The following is a 24,813-nucleotide window of genomic DNA, read 5'->3' as shown; positions in this document are numbered from 1 at the left end:
CGTGCTTGGTTACGTTACTAAAGACGGTTGAAGTCATCCTGGTGCCTGCGCTTGATTCCGACACTCATCCACACACACACCTGTCTGACAGAATCACGCATCAAGATGGAATCAGCAGGAGCGACCGCGCCACCAGCTGATTTGGCGGAACGTCTTCGAGGTCAGGAGGACCGGATGAACCAGGTCTGCCACGCTCTGGATAGGGTGATGACCACGCTGCACCGTTGGGAGACCAGCGGGGTTCCCAAACCTCCACACACCGACCCAGATCCAGCGGTCAGCCCTCCAGTGTCCTCTTCGGAACCCAGTGGGATTCGGCTCTCGCTCCCGAGGGCGTACGACGGCTCCACCGCCGGGTGTCAAGGGTTCCTGCTGCAGGTGGAGCTCTACCTCGCCACCGTCCACCCGGCGCCCTCGGGACACGAGAGCGTCTCAGCCCTCATCTCCTGTCTCACCGGCAAGGCGTTGGAGTGGCCAACGCCGAGTGGAGGAGAATGGACGCCGCAACGACGAACTACGCGGAGTTCTCCCGCCGCTTCCGGGCGGTATTCGACCATCCACCAGAAGGGAAGGCGGCGGGGGGAACGTCTGTTCTACCTCCGACAGGGGATGAGGAGCGCCCAGGACTTTGCATTAGAGTTCCGGACCCTAGCGGCTGATGCAGGGTGGAATGAGCGGGCCCTGACTGACCATTTCCGCTGCAGCCTCCGAGAGGACGTCCAGCGAGAGTTGGCGTGCAGGGACACGTCGTTGACTTTCGACCAACTGGTCGACATGGCCATCCGGCTGGATACCCTGCTCGCCACCCGTGGGCGTCCCGGAGGGGGGTTCGCCCATTCCACTCTCCAACGCCTCCGAGCCGAGTCCTATGGAGCTCGGGGTGCTGGCGCTAGGGAACGGAGGAGGAGGAGCCCACGGGGACCCGGCCCTTGCACCAACTGTGGTCGTGGAGGGCACACTGCGGCTAGGTGCTGGGGCGGGTCCTCCAGAGGAGGAGATGGCAGGACAGGCATTGGGGGTCACCCCAGGTGAGTAGGCGCCCTGCTTACCCAGAGCTTTCTGTCGTGCACCTAACCTTGCCTGTTTGTTTCCCACAGGTTGCACCTCGTTCCCAGCATAAGGCGCTGGTAGATTCAGGCGCAGCTGGGAATTTTATAGATCGCCAGTTCTGTTTAGAGTTAGGGATTCCCCTCATCCCAGTGGATAAGCCTTTCCCCGTCCATGCCCTAGATAGCCGTCCGTTAGGGTCTGGTTTGATTAGGAAGTCACAGCACCACTTCAGATGATGGCGCAGGAGGGTCATGAGGAGAGAATTCAGCTTTATTTGATTGACTCTCCTGCGTATCCGGTGGTGTTGGGTCTTCCCTGGTTGATAACTCATGACCCTATTATTGGGTGGCGAGAGAAAGCTCTTAAAGGGTGGTCTGCTCAATGTGAGGGGCGATGTCTGGGTGTTTCCATAGGGGCGACCTCGGTGGAGAGTCCGAATCTAATGCCAGCATTGCAGATTCCCCAGTATGAGGATTTGGCACTGGCGTTCAGTAAGACTAGGGCTGCTCAGCTGCCGCCTCATAGACGGGGGATTGTGCGATAGATCTCCAGTCAGGCGCAGCTCTCCGCGAGCCATGTGTATCCCTTGTCTCAAGAGGAGAAAAGATCTATGGAGACATACATCTCTGAGTCTCTTAGACAGGGATACATACGGTCCTCCGTTTCACCCGTTTCCTCAAGTTTCTTTTTTGTGAAGAAGAAGGATGGAGGTCTGCGGCCGTGTATTGATTACCGCGGTCTCAATCAGATCACAGTGAAGTACAGCTATCCACTTCCTCTGATTGCGACTATGACGGAGTCACTGCACGGTGCGCAGTTCTTTACAAAATTGGATCTTAGGAGCGCATACAACTTGGTGCGCATACGTAAGGGCGATGAATGGAAGACAGCGTTTAGCACGACTTCTGGGCACTACGAGTATCTAGTCATGCCATATGGGTTGATGAATGCTCCCTCAGTCTTCCAATCCTTCGTTGATGAGATTTTCCGGGACATGCAGGGACAGGGAGTGGTTGTGTACATCGACGACATTCTGGTGTATAGCCCTACCCGTGCTGAGCATGTAGCCCTGGTGCGCCGAGTATTGAGGAGGCTGTTGGAGCATGACCTATATGTCAAGGCAGAGAAATGTCTGTTTTTTCAGAAGTCGGTCTCCTTTCTGGGTTACCAGTTGTCTGCGTCAGGGGTGAAGATGGAGGTAGACCGGGTCTCGGCTGTGCGTAATTGGCAGACCCCAACCACTGTGAAGGAGGTGCAACGGTTCTTGGGTTTTGCGAATTACTACCGGAGGTTTATCCGGGGTTTTGGACAGGTGGCAGCTCCCATCACGTCTCTGTTAAAGGGGGTCCGGTGCGCTTGCGGTGGTCAGCTGAGGCGGACAGGGCATTTGGGAGACTGAAGGACCTGTTTACCTCGGCGCCGGTGTTGGCGCATCCGGATCCCTCCTTACCGTTCCAAGTAGAGGTGGACGCGTCAGAGGCCGGGATAGGGGCCGTTCTTTCCCAGCGGTCTGGCACTCCACCTAAACTCCGCCCCCTGTGCGTTCTACTCAAAGAAGCTCAGTCCGGCGGAGCGGAATTATGACGTAGGAGACAGGGAGCTGTTAGCCGTAGTACAGGCCCTAAAGGTGTGGCGGCATTGGCTCGAGGGGGCTCAACACCCTTTCCTCATTCAAACTGACCATCGTAACCTGGAGTACATCCGGGCAGCTAGGAGACTGAATCCTCGCCAGGCTCGTTGGGCTATGTTCCTGGCCCGGTTTGTGTTCAAGATCACATACATCCCTGGGTCCCAGAACGGGAAGGCAGATGCTCTGTCCCGGCGGTATGACGCAGGGGAGAGGTCAGTTGAGTCCACGCCCATACTACCGGAGTCTTGTCTGGTTGCTCCGGTGGTGTGGGAGGTTGATGGGGGAGATCGAGCGGGCGTTACGCACCGACCCGAGTCCTCCTCAGTGTCCTGTGGGTCGGACGTACGTTCCGCTCGAGATACGCGATCGCCTCATTTGTTGGGCTCATACGTCCCCCTCCTCTGGCCATCCGGGTATCGGGCCGGACAGTGCACTGCCTTAGCACGAAGTACTGGTGGCCAACGTTAGCTAGGGATGTGAGGATTTATGTCTCCTCCTGTTCGGTGTGTGCCCAGTGTAAGGCACCCAGACATTTGCCCAGGGGTAAGTTACAACCCCTGCCTATTCCACAGCGACCCTGGTCCCACCTCTCGGTGGATTTTGTTACCGACCTTCCACCCTCACAGGGGAATACGGCCATCCTGGTCGTTGTGGATAGGTTCTCGAAGGCCTGTCGTCTCCTTCCCATGCCGGGTCTACCCACTGCCCTACAGACCGCTGAGGCTCTGTTCACCCATGTCTTCCGGCATTACGGGGTACCCGAGGATATAGTGTCTGACCGAGGCCCCCAGTTCACGTCCAGAGTGTGGAGAGCTTTTATGGAACGGTTGGGGGTTTCGGTAAGCCTTACCTCGGGTTATCACCCGGAGAGTAATGGGCAGGTTGAACGTGTCAACCAGGATGTGGGTAGGTTTCTGAGGTCATACTGTCAGGACCGGCCGGAGGAGTGGGCGAGATATGTGCCCTGGGCCGAGATGGCACAGAACTCTCTTCGCCACTCCTCCACCCAACTAACCCCTTTTCAGTGTGTGTTAGGGTACCAGCCGGTTCTGGCACCATGGCACGAGAGCCAGATCGAGGCCCCCGCTGTGGATGAGTGGGTGCGGCGCTCGGAGGAGACGTGGGACGCTGCACACGTCCATCTGCAGCGTGCCATACGTCGACAGAAGACGAGCGCCGACCTACACCGCAGTGAGGGGCCAGTGTACGCACCGGGAGATCGAGTCTGGCTCTCAACCAGAAACCTGCCCCTCCGCCTGCCCTGCCGGAAGCTGGGTCGGCGGTTTGTAGGGCCCTTTAAAGTCCTGAGGAGATTGAACGAGGTGAGTTATAGGTTAGAATTACCTATTGACTACAAGAATATTAACCCCTCGTTCCATGTGTCTCTCCTCAGGCCGGTGGTAGCTGGTCCACTCCAGGACTTTGAGATTGAGGAGACTCCTCCGCCCCCGTTGGACATCGAGGGGGCTCCGGCGTACACCGTGAGGTCCATCCTGGATTCTAGACGCCGGATGGGGGGTCTTCAATATCTCGTGGAGTGGGAGGGGTACGGTCCGGAGGAGCGGTGCTGGGTGCCCAGGAGGGACATATTGGACCAGTCCCTACTGACCGAGTTCCATCGGGGTCATCCTGCGCGCCCTGCTCCGCGTCGTCCGGGGTCGTCCCCGAGCTCCGGGTCGGCGCACGGCTGGAGCCGCGCGTCAAGGGGGGGGGGTACTGTCACGGTTTCGGCCGAGGCTGCTCCTCTTCCTTGTTCGGGCGGACTTCGGCGGTCGTCGTCTCCGGAGTACTAGCTGCCACCGTTCTATGTTTCTTGTTTCGTTTGGTTTTGTCTGTGCATAACACCTGTCCCTTGTTTGTGTCTTGATTGTTCTCCTATTTAGTTTCTTGGTTTGGGGCAGGTGTTATGCGTGATTGTTTATGTCAGACTGCCTCTGTATCGTGTCTAGTTTCTCTCGTTGTTGGCTTGTGCCCGAGAGTTCGCGACTGCGTGCGCTTTTTCGTTGTTATTTGCGCACTGTGTTTGGTGCGTAATTGTTTTGCGCCACCCGGTTGGGTTGGTTATATTTTTGTGTACGTGCTTGGTTACGTTACTAAAGACGGTTGAAGTCATCCTGGTGCCTGCGCTTGATTCCGACACTCATCCACACACACACCTGTCTGACAGCCAGACCATGTGGCACGAGTCCAAGAAGATCTTCAAGTCCACCCAGACCTGTGAGTGCTGTCTGTGCAAACCACCATGGTGCAATCCATCCACACCACCCGACCGTCTGTCTCTCTAGTGTTGGCGTGTGGTGGATAGGAGTTTGTTGGCTCTCTGTTCTGTTTTCACTCTTCTTCTATGGTGTCCAGTGGGAGATAGGGGTGTATTTAGTATATTATATATTATATTTAGTAGTGTATCTGCTTGTGAAAATGGGAGTCGTAATTACCTTAAGGTGAAACCTATCTAGTCCTCTCAGATCTACAGGAATGCCTAGGGTTAGGGTAGGGAATGTTTTAGAATTCAGCACCAGCACCAGTATCCTCTAACTCCAAAGGCACCAGTATCCTCTAACTCCAAAGGCACCAGTATCCTCTAACTCCAAAGGCACCAGTATCCTCTAACTCCAAAGGCACCAGTATCCTCTAACTCCAAAGGCACCAGTACCCTCTAACTCCAAAGGCACCAGTATCCTCTAACTCCAAAGGCACCAGTATCCTCTAACTCCAAAGGCACCAGTATCCTCTAACTCCAAAGGCACCAGTATCCTCTAACTCCAAAGGCACCAGTATCCTCTAACTCCAAAGGCACCAGTATCCTCTAACTCCAAAAGCACCAGTATCCTCTAACTCCAAAGGCACCAGTATCCTCTAACTCCAAAGGCACCAGTATCCTCTAACTCCAAAAGCACCAGTATCCTCTAACTCCAAAGGCACCAGTATCCTCTAACTCCAAAGGCACCAGTATCCTCTAACTCCAAAGGCACCAGTATCCTCTAACTCCAAAGCTTTGCCCCCCCAGGCCAGGGTATAGTCAGAGTAGGAAGACTGGCCTGGCCAGGATATGGGCTTGGCATACATCTTGTTAATTGTGGGCGTGGTAGGGAGATTGAATAGATAGAATAGCCGTTGGTGGTTTGGGGAGATGTCAAATAAATACCTTTAAACTCAGTAGGTCTCTCAGATAAAAATCTTAAAATAACTATTATCTTTTTCTGTTATGGTAATCACTGCAATCTGTACAGGTATCTAATCTGACATTAATATAGATAAATGGAAAAGGTGGATAGTTTTTTATTTCTTTTATTTAGACTGGTATAATTAAATACATATACAGTGGGGAGAACAAGTATTTGATGCACTGATTTTGCAGGTTTTCCTACTTACAAAGCATGTAGAGGTCTGTAATTTTTATCATAGGTACACTTCAACTGTGAGAGACGGAATCTAAAACAAAAATCCAGAAAATCACATTGTATGATTTTTAAGTAATTAATTTGCATTTTATTGCATGACATAAGTATTTGATCACCTACCAACCAGTAAGAATTCCGGCTCTCACAGACCTGTTAGTTTTTCTTTAAGAAGCCCTCCTGTTCTCCACTCATTACCTGTATTAACTGCACCTGTTTGAACTCGTTACCTGTATAAAAGACACCTGTCCCCACACTCAATCAAACAGACTCCAACCTCTCCACAATGGTCAAGACCAGAGAGCTGTGTAAGGACATCAGGGATAAAATTGTAGCCCTGCACAAGGCTGGGATGGGCTACAAGACAATAGGCAAGCAGCTTGGTGAGAAGGCAACAACTGTTGGCGCAATTATTAGAAAATGGAAGAAGTTCAAGATGACGATCAATCACCCTCGGTCTGGGGCTCCATGCAAGATCTCACCTCGTGGGGCATCAATGATCATGAGGAAGGTGAGGGATCAGCCCAGAACTACACGGCAGGACCTGGTCAATGACCTGAAGAGAGCTGGGACCACATTCTCAAAGAAAACCATTAGTAACACACTACGCCGTCATGGATTAAAATCCTGCAGCGCACGCAAGGTCCCCCTGCTCAAGCCAGTGCATGTCCAGGCCCGTCTGAAGTTTGCCAGTGACCATCTGGATGATCCAGAGGAGGAATGGGAGAAGGTCATGTGGTCTGATGAGACCAAAATAGAGCTTTTTGGTCTAAACTCCACTCGCCGTGTTTGGAGGAAGAAGAAGGATGAGTACAACCCCAAGAACACCATCCCAACCGTGAAGCATGGAGGTGGAAACATCATTCTTTGGGGATGCTTTTTTGCAAAGGGGACAGGACGACTGCACCGTATTGAGGGGAGGATGGATGGGGCCATGTATCGCGAGATCTTGGCCAACAACCTCCTTCCCTCAGTAAGAGCATTGCAGATGGGTCGTGGCTAGGTCTTCCAGCATGACAACGACCCGAAACACACAACCAGGGCAACTAAGGAGTGGCTCTGTAAGAAGCATCTCAAGGTCCTGGAGTGGCCTAGCCAGTCTCCAGACCTGAACCCAATAGAATATCTTTGGAGGGAGCTGAAAGTCCGTATTGCCGAGCGACAGCCCCGAAACCTGAAGGATCTGGAGAAGGTCTGTATGGAAGAGTGGGCCAAAATCCCTGCTGCAGTGTGTGCAAACCTGGTCAAGACCTACAGGAAACGTATGATCTCTGTAATTGCAAACAAAGGTTTCTGTACCAAATATTAAGTTCTGCTTTTCTGATGTATCAAATACTTATGCCATGCAATAAAATGCAAATTAATAACTTAAAAATCATACAATGTGATTTTCTGGATTTTTGTTTTAGATTCCGTCTCTCACAGTTGAAGTGTACCTATGATAAACATTACAGACCTCTACATGCTTTGTAAGTAGGAAAACCTGCAAAATCGGCAGTGTATCAAATACTTGTTCTCCTCACTGTATGTATGTACTTGACATGATTTGATATTTCATTCAGCTTCATGATGTCACCTTTTTATGGGTTAAATCTTTAGGTTCACAGACCATAAAAGTGTGTCAACACAGAGAGAGAGTTTGATAATAACCATGGTGATATGAGTTTATGGCTTTCTTAATCTCTCTTAGCCCTGACAGGTCTCTGAGTCAGAGAGAAATTAGTGCTTTCATTGGATAAGCTTTTTTTTTTTCACAAAAAGGAGTTAAAGAAAGAATTTGAAGGAATGGGTTTCAGCTGAGCATTTTGTTCGTAGTTTTTAACAAGGGGTTTCAAGGGTCTAAATATTTTTTTCCATACATGTATGGGTCTTTAAGTGAGTCTTTATTTTATTTTATTTATTTTATTTGATCTTTTATATACATTTGAAATTAGGTGTTGTTTTTGTTTTTGTCAATTCTGTCATCTTGAGTGGAAATTTCCAGAGCTGATTTTTGAGTATTTATAGTCTATTATATTTTATGACACAAAGCAAAGTTCACTTGAATGCAGAACATGCACAGAAGACTAACTGAACAAAAGCCTCAGCCAATTTAGTATCCAAAGTACACAAAAAAACATCCCCGAGTAGTAGTCATTTATGCAGGACTGGAATAATCTAGTTCCTGGTTCTAGGGAACGCCAAACCTTAACTGTCTTTTGCACGTTTCCTACAGTGGGGAAAAAAAGTATTTAGTCAGCCACCGATTGTGCAAGTTCTCCCACTTACAAAGATGAGAGAGGCCTGTAATTTTCATCATAGGTACACGTCAACTATGACAGACATATTGAGGGGAAAAAATCCAGAAAATCACATTGTAGGATTTTTTATGAATTTATTTGCAAATTATGGTGGAAAATAAGTATTTGGTCACCTACAAACAAGCAAGATTTCTGGCTCTCACAGACCTGTAACTTCTTCTTTAAGAGGCTCCTCTGTCCTCCACTCGTTACCTGTATTAATGGCACCTGTTTGAACTTGTTATCAGTATAAAAGACACCTGTCCACAACCTCAAACAGTCACACTCCAAACTCCACTATGGCCAAGACCAAAGAGCTGTCAAAGGACACCAGAAACAAAATTGTAGACTTGCACCAGGCTGGGAAGACAATCTGCAATAGGTAAGCAGCTTGGTTTGAAGAAATCAACTGTGGGAGCAATTATTAGGAAATGGAAGACATACAAGACCACTGATAATCTCCCTTGATCTGGGGCTCCACGCAAGATCTCACTCCGTGGGGTCAAAATGATCACAAGAACGGTGAGCAAAAACCCCAGAACCACACGGGGGACCTAGTGAATGACCTGCAGAGAGCTGGGAACAAAGTAACAAAGCCTACCATCAGTAACACACTACCCCGCCAGGGACTCAAATCCTGCAGTGCCAGACGTGTCCCCCTGCTTAAGCCAGTACATGTCCAGGCCCGTCTGAAGTTTGCTAGAGTGCATTTGGATGATCCAGAAGAGGATTGGGAGAATGTCATATGGTCAGATGAAACCAAAATAGAACTTTTTGGTAAAAACTCAACTCGTCGTGTTTGGAGGACAAAGAATGCTGAGTTGCATCCAAAGAACACCATACCTACTGTGAAGTATGGGGGTGGAAACATCATGCTTTGGGGCTGTTTTTCTGCAAAGGGACCAGGAAGACTGATCCGTGTAAAGGAAAGAATGAATGGGGCCATGTATCGTGAGATTTTGAGTGAAAACCTCCTTCCATCAGCAAGGGCATTGAAGATGAAACGTGGCTGGGTCTTTCAGCATGACAATGATCCCAAACACACCGCCCGGGCAACGAAGGAGTGGCTTCGTAAGAAGCATTTCAAGGTCCTGGAGTGGCCTAGCCAGTCTCCAGATCTCAACCCCATAGAAAATCTTTGGAGGGAGTTGAAAGTCCATGTTGCCCGGCGACAGCCCCAAAACATCACTGCTCTAGAGGAGATCTGCATGGAGGAATGGGCCAAAATACCAGCAACAGTGTGTGAAAACCTTGTGAAGACTTACAGAAAACGTTTGACCTGTGTCATTGCCAACAAAGGGTATATAACAAAGTATTGAGAAACTTTTGTTATTGACCAAATACTTATTTTCCACCATAATTTGCAAATATATTCATAAAAAATCCTACAATGTGATTTTCTGGATTTCTTTTTCTCATTTTGTCTGTCATAGTTGACGTGTACCTATGATGAAAATTACAGGCCTCTCTCATCTTTTTAAGTGGGAGAACTTGCACAATTGGTGGCTGACTAAATACTTGTTTTCCCCACTGTATGTGGTTTCCTGTTTATCCAAATTATCTCTTGTTTATCATTATTTTTCTCTGTTTGTGCTTTAATAATAATAATACATGGGATTTATAGAGTGCTTTTCAAGGACCCAAAGTTTAAAAAAAAAAATGAATAAAGAGAGGGGTGGCTCAAGAAAGGGAAAGCGTGTGATGTATCAGTGTATGGGGAGGGTAGGGTTGGGATTAGGATACAAACCCGGTTTAGGGTAAGGGGCGGGATTGGGGTTAGGATACAAACCCGGTTTAGGGTAAGAGGTAGGGTAAGGGTTTATGTTAAGTGGTGCTCAGTACGGTGGAGCGAGGAGTGTCACACACAGACACGCAAAGCAATACAGCAAAGACACTCCTCTCCACCCCCTGGACTGAAAGATGAGGGAGGGAGTTCCAGAGCCTAGGAGCAACCCTGGAGAAAGCCCTGTCACCGACGCGCTGGAGCTTGGACCTGGGGATGACAAGGTGGCCTGCTGTGGTGGGGGGGGTGAGGTGGTGAAAGGCTTTGTAGGTCAGAAGGAGGATCTTGTAATCAATGCGTTGGGGCAATTTCACGGTAAAGTGTACACCTGTTGTATTCGGCGCATGTGACAAATACAACTTGATTTGATTTGATGGGGGGGGTTATGCGCTGCCTGGACTTATTGAGGGTGAGGAGTCGGGCTTTGATATTCAACACTGGTTCTTTGGTATTCAACACTGGTTCTTTGGAATTCAACACTGGTTCTTTGGTATTCAACACTGGTTCTTTGGTATTCAACACTGGTTCTTTGGTATTCAACACTGGTGCTTTGGTATTCAACACTGGTGCTTTGGTATTCAACACTGGTGCTTTGGTATTCAACACTGGTTCTTTGGTATTCAACACTGGTGCTTTGGTATTCAACACTGGTGCTTTGGTATTCAACACTGGTGCTTTGGTATTCAACACTGGTGCTTTGGTATTCAACACTGGTGCTTTGGTATTCAACACTGGTGCTTTGGTATTCAACACTGGTGCTTTGGTATTCAACACTGGTTCTTTGGTATTCAACACTGGTTCTTTGGTATTCAACACTGGTTCTTTGGTATTCAACACTGGTGCTTTGGTATTCAACACTGGTTCTTTGGTATTCAACACTGGTGCTTTGGTATTCAACACTGGTTCTTTGGTATTCAACACTGGTTCTTTGGTATTCAACACTGGTGCTTTGGTATTCAACACTGGTTCTTTGGTATTCAAGCATCAGTTGTCAGAGCACCTTACCGATCACTGCACCTGTACACAGCCCATCTGAAATTAGCCCGCCCAACTACCTCATCCCTATATTGTTATTTATTTTGCTCATTTGTACCCCAGTATCTCTATTTGCAGATCATCTCTTGCACATCTATCATTCCAGTGTTAATACTATTTGTAATTATTTTGCACTATAGCCTATTTTATTGCCTTACCTCCATAACTTGCTAAATTTGCACACACTGTATATATATGTATTTCTGTTGTATTTTTGACTTTGTTTTGTTTTACCCCATATGTAACTCTGTGTTGTTGTTTTTATCGCACTGCTTTGCTTTATCTTGGCCAGGTCGCAGTTGTAAATGAGAACTTGTTCTCAACTGGTTTACCTGGTTAAATAAAGGTGAAATAAAAAATAAAATAAAATAAATAAATAAACAATATAGTCTGAGTGATCCTGTTGTAGACAATAACCTCCCCTCCCCTCCTCTCCCCTCCCCTCCCCTCCTCTCCTCTCCTCTCCTCTCCTCTCCCTCTCCTCTCCTCTCCTCTCCTCTCCTCTCCTCTCCTCTCCTCCCCTCCTCTCCCCTCCTCCTCCCTCTCCTCCCCCTCCTCCCCTCCCCTCCTCCCCTCCTCCCTCCCCCCCCCTCCTCTCCCTCCCTCCTCTCTCTCCCCTCCTCTCCCTCCTCTCCTCCCCTCCTCTCCCCTCCTCTCCCCTCCCCTCCCCTCCTCTCTTCTACAGTCTCCATTGAGGACATCTCGGCGGTGCGTGCTGGCCGTCAATCGGATGGTCTGAGGAAGAACACAGAGGAGCCGGTGGAGGGGAGATGTTTCTCCATAATCTTCAAGGTTCTTTTAAATATTTTTTAACAACTCAATTTGCAGTATATTCAATGGAATTTCAGTCAGGCTTTATTTCGTGGTACAGTATTACAGAGATGGCAGTGGTTGGAGTTCAAGCAGAGATGGCAGTGGTTGGAGGTCAGACAGAGATTAGGTACAGCATAATCTCTCGTGGACAGACGCACGTAACATAGGGTGATATCGAAGCGTCTGTCAACAGACTGTGGGATGCGACGACTAACGAGGAACTTTGTTCCGGTGCGCAGATTTTTTTAGTCACTAATCATTTGGACAAATCACGATTTCGCAGGTGTTAGCATCTTTCGACTGTAAGAAGGGGAGGGGACATTTGGCCATGCTTTGGCTGAGAGTTTCTGTTTAGGGGGGTGGAGAGTTCTCTTGTCTCGTTAATATCTTTACTAAGAGTAAACCCCAGAACCTAATGGATCATCTGACACATTTACACAAGATTATAGTGCTGGGTTTCTGAGATTAGGTACGGCATTGCATTTACATGATCACATTTACATCACAGTTGCATTTGCCCCTCCATTATCTTTAAGGGCAGAAGAAAGAATGTGGACCTGATGGCCAGCTCTGAGGAGGAGGCTAAGCAGTGGGTCGCCAGTCTGGAGAAGATCATGTCCAACATGGCGAACGTCAACCGTCGGCAGAAGACCGAGCAGTATCCTTCTCACAGATATAGAGTCAGAACCACAGAAACAGAATCTATAGAAAGGGCTTGGAACCTCTAACTCTGCCAATTTGACTGGTAAACTCATGAGTACAATGGCTGCCAGTCCACCCGTTATGCGATCATTGACTTGAATGGGGAGGTCCGTTCTATAGATTATATTTCCATGGTCATAACAGCCTAGTTGTGATTAGGGTACTATTTCTCAAAGTATACTTTAGTTACTAACCATTTGTTTTTGAGAAACCTGTATTCATTTGAAATTACTGAATCGATATTGTAGTGGGCAGTAATATTTGATAGTGAATATTCAGTATATTATATATACATAACATGTGACTCGTAATAAGGCTAAGGTTGTACAGGTTAGTCGAAGTAATTTGTACATGTAGGTAGGGGTAAAGTGACTATGCATAGATAATAAACATCGAGTAGCAGCAGTGTAAAAACATAAGAGGGCGGGGTCAATGTAAATAGTCCGGGTGGCCATTTGATTAATTGTTCAGCAGTCTTATAGCTTGGGGTAGAAGCTGTTAAGGAGCCTTTTGGACCTAGACTTGGCGCTCCGGTACCGCTTGCCGCGCGGTAGCAGAGAGAACAGTCTATGACTTGGGTGACTGGAGTCTTTGACAATGTTTTGGGCCTTCCTCTGACACCGCCTAGTGTATAGGTCCTGGATGGCAGGAAGCTTGGCCCCAGTGATGTATTAGGCCGTACGCACTACCCTCTGTAGCGCCTTACGGTCGGATGCTGAGCAGTTGCCATACCAGGCGGTGATGCAACCGGTCAGGATGCTCTCGATGGTGCAGCTGTAGAAGTTTTTGAGGATCTGGGGACCCATGCCAAATATTTTCAGTCTCCTGAGGGGGAATAGGCTTTGTCGTGCCCTCTTCACGACTGTCTTGGTGTGTTTGGACCATGATAGTTCGTTGGTGATGTGGACACCAAGGAACTTGAAACTCTCGACCCGCTCCACTACAGCCCCGTCGATGTGAATGGGGGCGTGTTCAGCCCTCCTTTTCCTGTAGTCCACGATCATCTCCTTTGTCTTGCTCACATTGAGGGAGAGGTTGTTCTCCAGACACCACACTGCCAGGTCTCTGACCTCCTCCCTATAGGCTGTCTCATCGTTGTCGGTGATCAGGCCTACCACTGTTGTGTCATCAGCAAACTTAATGATAGTGTTGGAGTCGTGTTTGGCCATGCAATCATGGGTGAACAGGGAGTACAGGAGGGGACTAAACACGCATCCCTGAGGGGCCCCAGTGTTGAGGATCAGCGTGGCAGATATGTTGTTACTAGGGGTGTAACGATCCATCTACTACATCGATGTATCGATTTATATTCATATGATCCAACTACATCGATCTGTGCTCGGCGAGTTGGTGTCATGTGAATTTTTATCTCTAATTCACCCTAAGCTTGAATCATTACCAGAGGTTGTAAGGCTCTGGTTTTAATCATCAATGATTCAAGGTCCACAACTCACAAGTCTTATCTGTATTTTTATTCATGGCGAGAGCTCTGGGGCCAAAAACACAAACATACTGTTTTTATACCCCTTGACAAACAAAGGCACTATGCTCCTCCCACCTTTAGGTGGCTTTTTTAACAGTTCCCGCCTTCTCCTTTACCCTTGAATGTTTAGTACCCCCTCTGTTAGTGGGTTGACACTACATGATAATTCTAACATTTATACTGTATTTGGGGTAAAATCCTTTAGTCATTATTCTTAAAATCCAAATTAATCTAACAGTTGGCCTTTTGGACAACATATATCGATCTAACATCGTTTTAAAATGTAATAAATCGATTGTATCGATACTAGGAAATAACCCATTGGATTTAAGCACGTCAGACTTTATATGCAGGGGTGCACATAACTGGTACGCAGATACGCAAGCGCGACAAAAATCAGGAATGCGTAATGCCACTTGTGTTACTACGCGCCTTTGCGTACTTGACCGATCTTCTCATCTAACCTTACACATGACATGTTGCTTGTCAACTACTGTCAGGGATGTCCAAAAAGCAACAGACATTAAGCAGCTTCTTTGGCGTTTCGCCACCTACAAAGAAACGCCAACTGGAGCCAGAGCCGAAGAAAATAATTTTTTTCGGAAAAGTGGCTCCAAGATGTGCAGTGGCTTGAAGCTAACGATGAGCGCACTGAAATGTGGTGCAAGATTTGCCGCTCAAATCCACATCTAGCAGACAAAACAGGTGCATTTTATAAAGGCTCAAAGAATTTCAACCATCCTTTATTTGACAAACATGAAAAGAGCAAGGAGCACACGAATGTGGCGCAAGCCATTGCTAAAAGCTAGCCGAGAATAAATGTCCAGTCGCCCACTTGCCAGATGGCGAGACAAGCTGAATGAAGAACAGCGGCAAGCTCTGTTTAATATTTTTCTCTTTCCATAAAGCTAAACACGCACGTCCCATGTCTTCCTATTCTGAGGATGTTCCTTTACTGAAGCGGCTAGGAGTAAATGTCGGAGGTGCATATCATTCACGTGAAGGGGGCACACGGATCATGCAGAGCATCGCTCACACCATCAGCGGGGAGTTACGAGCCAAGTTGCAGTCTGCTGAATTTTGGGGGCTGCTTTTTGGTGGATCTGAGGACATCACAAAAACTGAGCAGGAAATAGTTTACATTGTGTCTGTGTCCAGCAACGGAGAGTTTACTTCGGACTTTATTGGACTGATTGAATTGGGTGCTGACCGAACCGCACAGGCCATAACAGACGGACTTGTGAGACTTTTCCAGGACACAGGCTTGGATGACTGGACAACAAAGTTGGTCGCTGTGTGCACAGACGGGGCTGCTGTCAACGTAGGTATCTACAACGGCGTTGTGCCAAAACTCTGGCAACATGCTGCGGGTGGAGACTCCCTTGTGCACATTCTGTGCACCGCACACACACTGGAGAATTGCGCGAAATCAGCTGATCGCAACGTTCCTTACTGTGAGACATTTCATCGCTCTGTGGTCAAGCTGCTGCAGTTTTATTTACAAAAAGGTGGAGCAAAAAAAACTGCTGCACTGAATAAAGCTATGTGAAGAAAATGGGATCTCCTTTGTGGAACTGGGTAAGTTTCATAATACCAGATGGTCTGCATGGAGGCATGAAACACTGTTAAAAATATCAAGACTATTGCCAGCCATTAAAATGCAACTGGTTACGAGTGATAAGTGACTTGCAGCATATCTGCACAGAGCGTTTTCAGTGCTTTCTGTCAAACATGCTTGACATTTGCAACATTTTGAAGACCACATCCATTAGGTTTCAGAAGGAAAAAGCTGACCATTGGAGAATGTAAGGATGAACTCATGGTGGCCATTGGACAGTTCACACTTCTGCTTGATGGTGAAAGCCACAGGGCACACACTGTTTCCAATGCTGATGCTGACAGAGACAAGACACACTTACTCAGGGGGTTAATTGAAGAGTTTGAAATCAGATATGACTCCCTCAAGTCATGTGATCATTTCTTAGTATTTGATCCTTCAACATGGCCTCAGGAAATGAAAGACCTCCACAGTTTTGGAAACACAACAGTTTGCAGCATTCTCAAGAAATATGAGGCCACCTTGCAACTTGACAAAGATACCACTGTGACAGAATGGATGTGCTTAAAGCAGGCAGGAAAACGCCTGGGAGCCTCTTCTGTGTATGACTTGGTCCAAATAGTAAGTACAAGTAACCCAGATGCTTATTCCAACATCAACAAGGTGGTTAAGCTGTCTCTTACACTGCCTTTAAGCAGTGCAGCTTGTGAGAGGGATTCTCACATCTCAACATAATAAAAACCAAGTACAGATCTTGTCTGTCACATGCTCGTCTCTCAGCCCTGATGCACATTCACCTGTCAAAGCAGACCACAGAGACATTTGACCCAAAGCTTGCTGTTGATCTGTGGATGGAGACAGCTAATCGGAGGCTCAACCAAGGACAGGGAGGTGTATCTGCAGCATCTTCATCTACCATGCAGGAAGCTGAAGCAGAGGACAGTGGGGGGCGACACTGAAGAGGACAGTGAGGAAGACTGTACTTATTAAGACCACGCTACATATGGGGTGAGTACCAGACACCATCTGCTGGTACTCACCTGAGTAACTCACTGAAAAAGGTATGTGCACCCCTGTTTATATGGATGTTTTTTCTTAGCACTTTTAATGATAAAGGCTTTAAACATTACTCGATTCAGTCTGCCTATCCGTGACGTCATCGCGCCAGCAGCAGCGCAAAGGCACCAAGACAACAAAACATAGCATGGCGGACGACAGAGGAGAAGGCGACGAGCGAGAAATTATCAAGCCACCATTGCGGTCCTTACAAGAAACAGGAATCTAGGAAACTTCACCTGCACTGTCCAGTATCCAGGTATTTATTTCAGTCACACTGGTTGAATTTTTGGCTAAAAGGTTACTGAATCGATTTCAAGTCACTGAATCGTTTCGGATCGTATCATTCTAAATGAACCAATATCGTCCTTGAATCGTATCGACAACCACGAATCGTGATACAAATCGAATCGTTGTTAAAACGAATCGTTACACCCCTAGTTGTTACCTACCCTTACCACCTGGGGGCGGCCCGTCAGGAAGTCCAGGATCCAGTTGCAGAGGGAGGTGTTTAGTCCCAGGGTCCTTAGCTTAGTGATGAGCTTTGTGGGCACTATGGTGTTGAACGCTGAGCTGTAGTCAATGAACAGCATTCTCACATAGGTGTTCCTTTTGTCCAGGTGGGAAAGGGCAGTGTGGAGTGTGATTGAGTTTGCGTCATCTGTGGGGCAGTATGCGAATTGGAGTGGGTCTAGGGTTTCTGGTATGATGTTGTTGACGTGAGCCATGACCAGCATTTCAAAGCACTTCATGTCTACCGAGTGCTACGGGGCGGTATTCATTTAGGCAGTTTACCTTCACTTCCTTGGACACAGGGACTATGGTGGTCTGCTTGAAACGTGGGTATTACAGACTCGGTCAGGGAGGGGTTGAAAATGTCAGTGAAGACACTTGCCAGTTGGTCTGCGCATGCTCTGAGTACACGCCCTGGTAATCCGTCTGTCCCCGCGGCCTTGTGAATGTTGACCTGTTTAAAGGTCTTACTCACATCAGCTACGGAGAGCGTGATCACACAGTCATCCGGAACAGCTGGGGCTCTCATGCATGCTTCAGTGTTGCTTGCCTCGAAGCAAGCATAGAAGGCATTTAGCTCGTCTGGTAGGCTCGCATCACTGGGCAGCTTGCGGCTGTGCTTCCCTTTGTAGTCCGTAATAGTTTGCAAGCCCTACCACATCCGACGAGCATCAGAGCCGGTGTAGTAGTCAATCTTAGTCCTGTATTGACGCTTTTTCTGTTTGATGGTTTGTCTGAGGGCATAGCGGGATTTCTTAGAAGCATCCAGATTAGTGTCCCGCTCCTTGAAAGCGGAAGCTCTAGCCTTTAGCTCGGTGCTGATGTTGCCTGTAATCCACATCATCGATGCACATATTGATGAAGCCGGTGATTGAGGTGGTATACTCCTCAATGCCATTGGATGAATCCGGGAACATATTCCAGTCTGTACTAGAAAAACAGTCCTGTAACGTAGCATCCGCTTCATCTGACCACTTCCATATTGAACGAGTCACTGGTGCTTCCTGCTTTAGTTTTTGCTTGTAAGCAGGAATCAGGAGGATAGAATTATGGTCAGATTTGCCAAATAGATGGCGAGGGAGAGCTTTGTATGCGTCTCTGTGTGTGGAGTAAAGGTGGTCTAGAGTTTTTTTTCCCTCTGGTTGCACATGTGACATGCTGGTAGAAATTAGGTAAAACGGATGTAAGTTTGCCTGCATTAAAGTCCCCGCTTCTGGATGAGCGTTTTCTTGTTTGCTTATGGCCTTATACAGCTCGTTGAGTGTGGTCTTAGTGCCAACATCGGTTTGTGGTGGTAAATAGACGGCTACGAATAATATAGATGAAAACACTCTTGGTAGATAGTGTGCTCTACAGCTTATCATGAGGTACTCTACCTCAGGCGAGCAATACCTCAAGACTTCGTTAATATTAGACATCGGGCACCAGCTGTTATTGACAAATAGACACACACCCCCGCCCCTCGTCTGACCAGATGTAGCTGCTCTGTCCTGCCGATGCACAGAAAACCCAGCCAGCTCTATATTATCCATGTCGTCCTTCAGCCACGACTCAGTGAAACATAAGATATTACCGTTTTTAATGTGCCGTTGGTAGGATAGTCTCGATCGTAGATCATCGAGTTTGTTTTCCAGTGATTGCACGTTGGCCAATAGAACCGATGGTAATGGCGATTTACTCACTCGCCTACGAATCCTAACAAGGCACTATGGTACAGCAATTACCATCGGTTCTATTGGCCAACGTGCAATCACTGGAAAACAAACTCGATGATATATGTATTTAATTACTTTGTAAAATGAATGGATTCACATACAAGGCATAAAACTTACGTTATAAAGCATTAACAAGCATTACAAGGCATTATTCTAAGCATGGTCAGAGAGAGAGAGAGAGAAACCATAGCCTGAAAGGCCATGCCCCAAAAGTCCATGGAGTGGAGAGAGAGAGAGAGAGAGAGAGAGAGAGAGAGAGAGAGAGAGAGAAAGAGAAAGAGAAAGGAAGAGAGAGAAAGAGAGAGAGAGTGAAAGAGAGAGAAAGAAAGAAAGAGAGAGAGAAAGAGAGAGAGAGAGAGAGTGAGTATCTCACCACAGCAGGTCAGGAACAAATAAGAAAAGAAAAATGAATCTTAGACCCTTTTATAAGCATCTGAGTTGTTGACCAATAGTATTACTGTAAAGTTAACCACCAATCAGATATCAGACCTATATGATGTAACCTCTGCTTCTCAGAGTTGAGATAATGGGGGTTGGCAAGACAACACAGAGAATGGTGAATTCCTAAGACAGCACAGAGAATGCTGAATTCCTAAGACAGCACAGAGAATGCTGAATTCCTAAGACAACACAGAGAATGCTGAATTCCTAAGACAGCACAGAGAATGCTGAATTCCTAAGACAGCACAGAGAATGCTGAATTCCTAAGACAACACAGAGAATGCTGAATTCCTAAGACAGCACAGAGAATGCTGAATTCCTAAGAAAACAGAGGAGAGTCCCTTCGGGTGTTGCCCTACAATATGACAAGGAACCCTCTTGTAGAAATACTGGCTGAGCAGGCTTTTGCTCTAGCCCTACACAAACACGTAATTAAACTAGTGTGGCTGGAACAAAACTGTTATGTGAATTATTTAACAAACTATTTCAGTTCCTCTGTGCGTCTCCCAAAAGGGATTTAAGTAACGGCCAGAGTCCCGGTCTGCATAGTCAGAGATATTTATTCATTGAGAATTCTGCCATCACAATTTCAGAGTCCATCTTTTATACTCATACGTCATACAAAAAAATCCCTCCCCTCTGTAGGCGGGCTGTAGTTTTCCACTCTAAAACTGCTCTACTGACCATCAGTTCACACACACACACACATATACACACATGCATACACACATACACACACACACACACACACACACATACCCTACTCCCTGCATTACTCAGTTATTGCCGTTCTCACAATATTCTGCACCATGTTTTCATAACAGTTTCTCCCCTCCCTAAATTGGGAGGCCTCTTTATCTTAGTTTCTCAGTTGTCTTTGTTGTCTGGCCTAACTCTTACTCACATTGCTAAATAGTGGCTCAATGCCATAGCCTTTACTGGTCCTACACTCACACATTTCTAACACATTATACACAGTTTCAGGGTGTAATAATTAGTCATTAATAATTAATCTATCAATTCCACCCTTTGACTAAATATTACACACATACAAAATATATGTTGTTATAGAAATTAATCACACTCATTGAAGTATATAAGTTGGTTTGCATATAAAAACATTACAGGTTCATCAGGGTTACCCCATGATTAAAAGCGTAACGTTACTTTTTAGCAATGGTAACTAGTACATCATACTTAAAACGAGACTTTAATACACAAAAGATCATTACAATAACTTTTAAACTAGAGATTTATAGTTCTAGGAAAACATCCAGTCTCAAACTGGATCGTCGTCGTCCTCCACCAAGCCTGGTAGGTCATATCCTTCATTCCTTAGGTCGGAGTCCGGGATTGGGCCGTATCTCACCATCTGTTGGGAAACCACCTTCTCCATCTCCTTTTCTCACCAACCCTCAGACACAGGGAATAAGACAACATCCACAAAGAACAAGTATACCCATAGAAGCTATAACTTCACCCAGAATAGTTACAACAATAGTTTTCCATTTACCAAATATGTTATCAAACCAACCGTTTATGGAGCTATCAATACGAGAGTTCTCAGCCAGTTCGTTAGCCAGCGTGGTTAGTCCCTGAAGTGCTTTGGTCACGGACCCGTCCGGTGCTGTATTGTTTGGGGATGAAAGTACAGCACATAGATCCAAACAGAACACAAACTCCGCCCCGCTCAGCCAAAAGCATATCTAAAGCTATTCTATTCTGCCATGTCATTAAGCTAGTTGCCACTGTCTGCTCAGCTAATCCCTTTATTGCATCACAAGTGTGGTTTATAAATCTTCGCTGGTTATAATAAATATAATTCATCCAATCTACGCTTTTATTAATTGTTGACCACCAGAAAATACTTGATTCAAACCCAGCTGCGATCTGATTCCTAGCTTTGAATTCTTCTGGAACCCCTCGAGGTACTCCTATCCCATCAATATATATCCTTTCATCAAAGGATCCCGGGAGGAGGTCCCACTTTCTACGTGACAACTCACCAGTCTCTGACACGTTTGATTGTTTGCGTATGTAGGCGAGTTCACAATCTGTTATCACCATACAACCATCAGATGTCAGCACGGGCCTGGTTTTGGTTCCTAAAATCCTCTGGCTGCAACAATGAGGAGAGATTAGTCATGGTCTCTTTAGTTGTGACATTCTCTGTGTGGGAGCAGGAGCTAAGATGCCCTACCCTGTATCCTATCTTATTAGTCCTAGAAAAACAAGAATAATCCCCTGAGACTTCAAACGGAGGCAACCTAGGTCGGGGTGACTTTGTTATCGGGGGATACAGATAGTGCAAGTTACCATAAGACTCCTTCACCACATTCCCAGGTGGCTTGAACAATTTAATAATGGAGGATAAACCTGACAGAGAGTCAAAGCCTGTCAAGGGGAACGGAGTAGTTGTTAACCTTGGTTTGGCTGTCCCACAGGCATAACAGTCCTCTTTAGACATAGTTCTTGCCGTATACTGAATCCATTCCAACCACAGGTTAGGATCTCCACTCCCCGTCTCCACCTGTACTACTTCCACAGCCCCGGTCTCACTACCTCCCTCAGAGAGGTTTACTCTATAGGGTGCCCCAGTTGAAGAGGATATCTCACTTGTCAGGTCTGTAACCTGTTTTAGCGTATTTCAGACTTTCAGACAGTACCTACCCTTATATGGGTCGCACTGCCATTTCTGGTAATTCCCTACTTTCACAATACTACACCTGTCCTTAAACTGTGTATGGAGATTGACATATCCCCCCGCTCGGTATGAGCAACTACATGGTGACATACATATGGTGATGTCCTTCCCTAAAGTCCCTAGTACTTCCCCTTTCCCTACGTCTAGCTGTCTCCTATGCCTTCGTAGACTGTGCTCAGGTATTATTTTATCAACTTGTGTTAGGTTAACTACTACTTCTGGCTGATCAGGAGGGCCTGAGTGTGTTAGGAATATGACCCCCACAATCAGACAGCTACCTACCGTCAGGAGACCTGTGAATCCCCACCCTCGCCCTGAGAACATGTCAGACGCCAGAGGCCAACCCATTGCTTCACCTTCTATCGAACTCACACAGGGATGATCAGACAGGGTAAGGGAATCTTCGTTAAGGAGCCAACCCCCGAGCCCTAGTGGTGATCGGTTCTTTCTCCTAACTCTGTGTTTGTTCGTCAGGTGTAACTGGGTTTACCTTTTTGCAGTGTGTGACATGCACCCAGATGGATCTCTCAGCTATTCTGCTGGCAAAGGCAGTAACCAATTGGACTTGGTAGGGCCCTTCCCAACAGGCCTGCTTCCAGTTTTTCTTCTTTTAGGGACTGGATGCTCACCAGTCTCCTGGTTAGATAGAGTGGGTCACCTTCTCCTTTAGTTCACCTGTGGGGCACAAAACCTCTGACATACGGGTGTGGTTAATAAATTATCTTCTCACGTGTTCTGCTAGGGTGCTCTCTAGTTCTATGTCTGCCTGTCTGGTCCTGCCAACTGTGGCATTCTGTAAGGTCTTCCTAACACTTTCTCAAAGGGGGATAACCCATCTTTATCTGGGGTTACTCTAAATTTCTTTCCTTCACTCCGTGATAACTCTATAAAATCCATTTCCAATTGCTGGAAAGGGTACTTAGCCGGAGGATACTCACCCTGAGGTGCCCTTTGTCTGCCCTGGTGATTATTTTGAGCACAGATAACACATCTTGAACAAAAGTTTTTTTTATTTTTTATTTTAAATAATTAGTAATCCCATGTGCAACAAAGTGTTGTCTAATCTGTTCTACCATCCATCCCTCCTTTTGACACGTCACTGCCCATGTGTCAATATTACCACCTATCTAAACAATCACTTAGGTAATATTGGTAATTTATCATCCAATTGCCATCCCTTATTTTTATTTATTGGTAAAATAAACTATCTTAAAGTCCTCCTCTCATGCCTTTAGAATTGACCAGTGTGGATGATTAATTAACACCAGAAAGTTAAAACAGAGTTCAGAGGCAATTGAAATTCCATCCCATAGTATACCAAACATTACCATTATTCTAAATATGTAATAAATGTTACTTATCCCAAGTGTTCATTAAGTCCTCATGACATTCATTCTCATAAGAAATCATATATACCCCAAACTCAGCCAAAACCGAAAACTCCATAAAATTCACTGTGCGTGCTCCTCCAAGACCTATCACCCTTGACCTGCTGAAAACCCCCCAAAATTGAAACAACAAGGCTTTATAAACATCATACTAGGTGTGTTGTTTTTTATTTGAAAACCACAATTAAAAAACAACAACCAAACAGCCAGGTCATGAGGACTCCTGATTTCTCTCTTCCCCTTCTGCCTACAGTTTCTTAACTGGTGCCCTTTCCTTGCACAGTAACTACACGGTTCCTCACATTCTCTAGCAAAATGTCCCGTCTTGTCACAATTGTAACACTTCCACTCACTCCTGTCTCCACTATTACCATTTCCTTCTTGTCTGTCTTTGCTACCGTAACCTCTCTTCTCTCCTAGGTATTGACTAATAGTCTCACTGTCTCTAATTCAACACAAAACCCCATCATCCAATGTACTCCCAGCAGAACTGAAAAAAAAACAAAAAACAGACTGTGATTTCCAGGACACTGCACCTTTGTTTCTGGCCTCACTATCTCCCCGGGAATTGGCCCTCCCTCAAGGTCCCTCCCAATCTGCTCTTGGTAAACTGCAAACCTTTTATTGCTTCTGGTTTCATATGGTATTGCTTCTGATATGGCCTATGATTAGATTTGGGTATCACCTGTACTGGAATTACCCCTTTTATTAATCCTACGTCTGCTGGACCCCGGGACCACAAATGCTCTGGAACTTCTTTTAAGTCTGACTCCTGTTGTTCTGTCAACAGGTATTCCTCTCCTCATCATCTGCTATTCTCATCTAAATGTACTATCTGTGGATAGGCTGTGTTGATCGCCACTCACAATATTGACCCAATCAGTGATCCTCTTACCCTTGGATACCCACTGGCCCATGTCTTTCCAGTCCTCTGCTGGCTCCTTTGCTAGGGACACATGTGGGCTCCATCTTTCCCTGAACTTTGGGGCCCTAGTTCCACCTCCACTGCTGCGTGGGTGTTGTCGTAGTGAAACCATTTCAAGGCTATAGTCCTTTCTGTGGTTTTAAATAATGCTTCCTCATAGATTGCATCTGGACCTGGGTGTTGGTTATACCAGAGAGTACAGTGTAGGTCATCGGGGGACATTTTAGTGGGGCCTGGTACTACATCACCAGCAAGTTCCATCAAGGTTCGGGGAATATCAGTTATTCCCCCCCTTAACAAATCTTGCCTATACCAATAACATGGCTCCCCTTCCCCACAG

At 46.6% G+C, this 24,813-nt stretch overlaps 1 protein-coding gene across 2 annotated transcripts in view; it reads left to right on the top strand.

The window, feature by feature from the left end:
• The window catches only part of plcd1b (phospholipase C, delta 1b), a 61,499-nt gene that overhangs the window by 14,428 nt on the left and 22,258 nt on the right, over nucleotides 1-24,813 (top strand). For both annotated transcript variants that reach the window (XM_045205945.1, XM_045205944.1), the window contains exons 3-5: nucleotides 4,847-4,897; nucleotides 11,861-11,967; nucleotides 12,525-12,646. In XM_045205945.1, coding sequence (XP_045061880.1) covers nucleotides 4,847-4,897; nucleotides 11,861-11,967; nucleotides 12,525-12,646 — 280 coding nt within the window. The remainder of the gene's footprint in view (nucleotides 1-4,846; nucleotides 4,898-11,860; nucleotides 11,968-12,524; nucleotides 12,647-24,813) is intronic.

Source organism: Coregonus clupeaformis, chromosome 21 (genome assembly GCF_020615455.1).
Source record: "Coregonus clupeaformis isolate EN_2021a chromosome 21, ASM2061545v1, whole genome shotgun sequence".
Lineage (NCBI taxonomy): Eukaryota > Metazoa > Chordata > Actinopteri > Salmoniformes > Salmonidae > Coregonus > Coregonus clupeaformis.
Note: the sequence above shows the minus strand (reverse complement) of the source record. Positions and strands in the feature narration are given on the sequence as shown.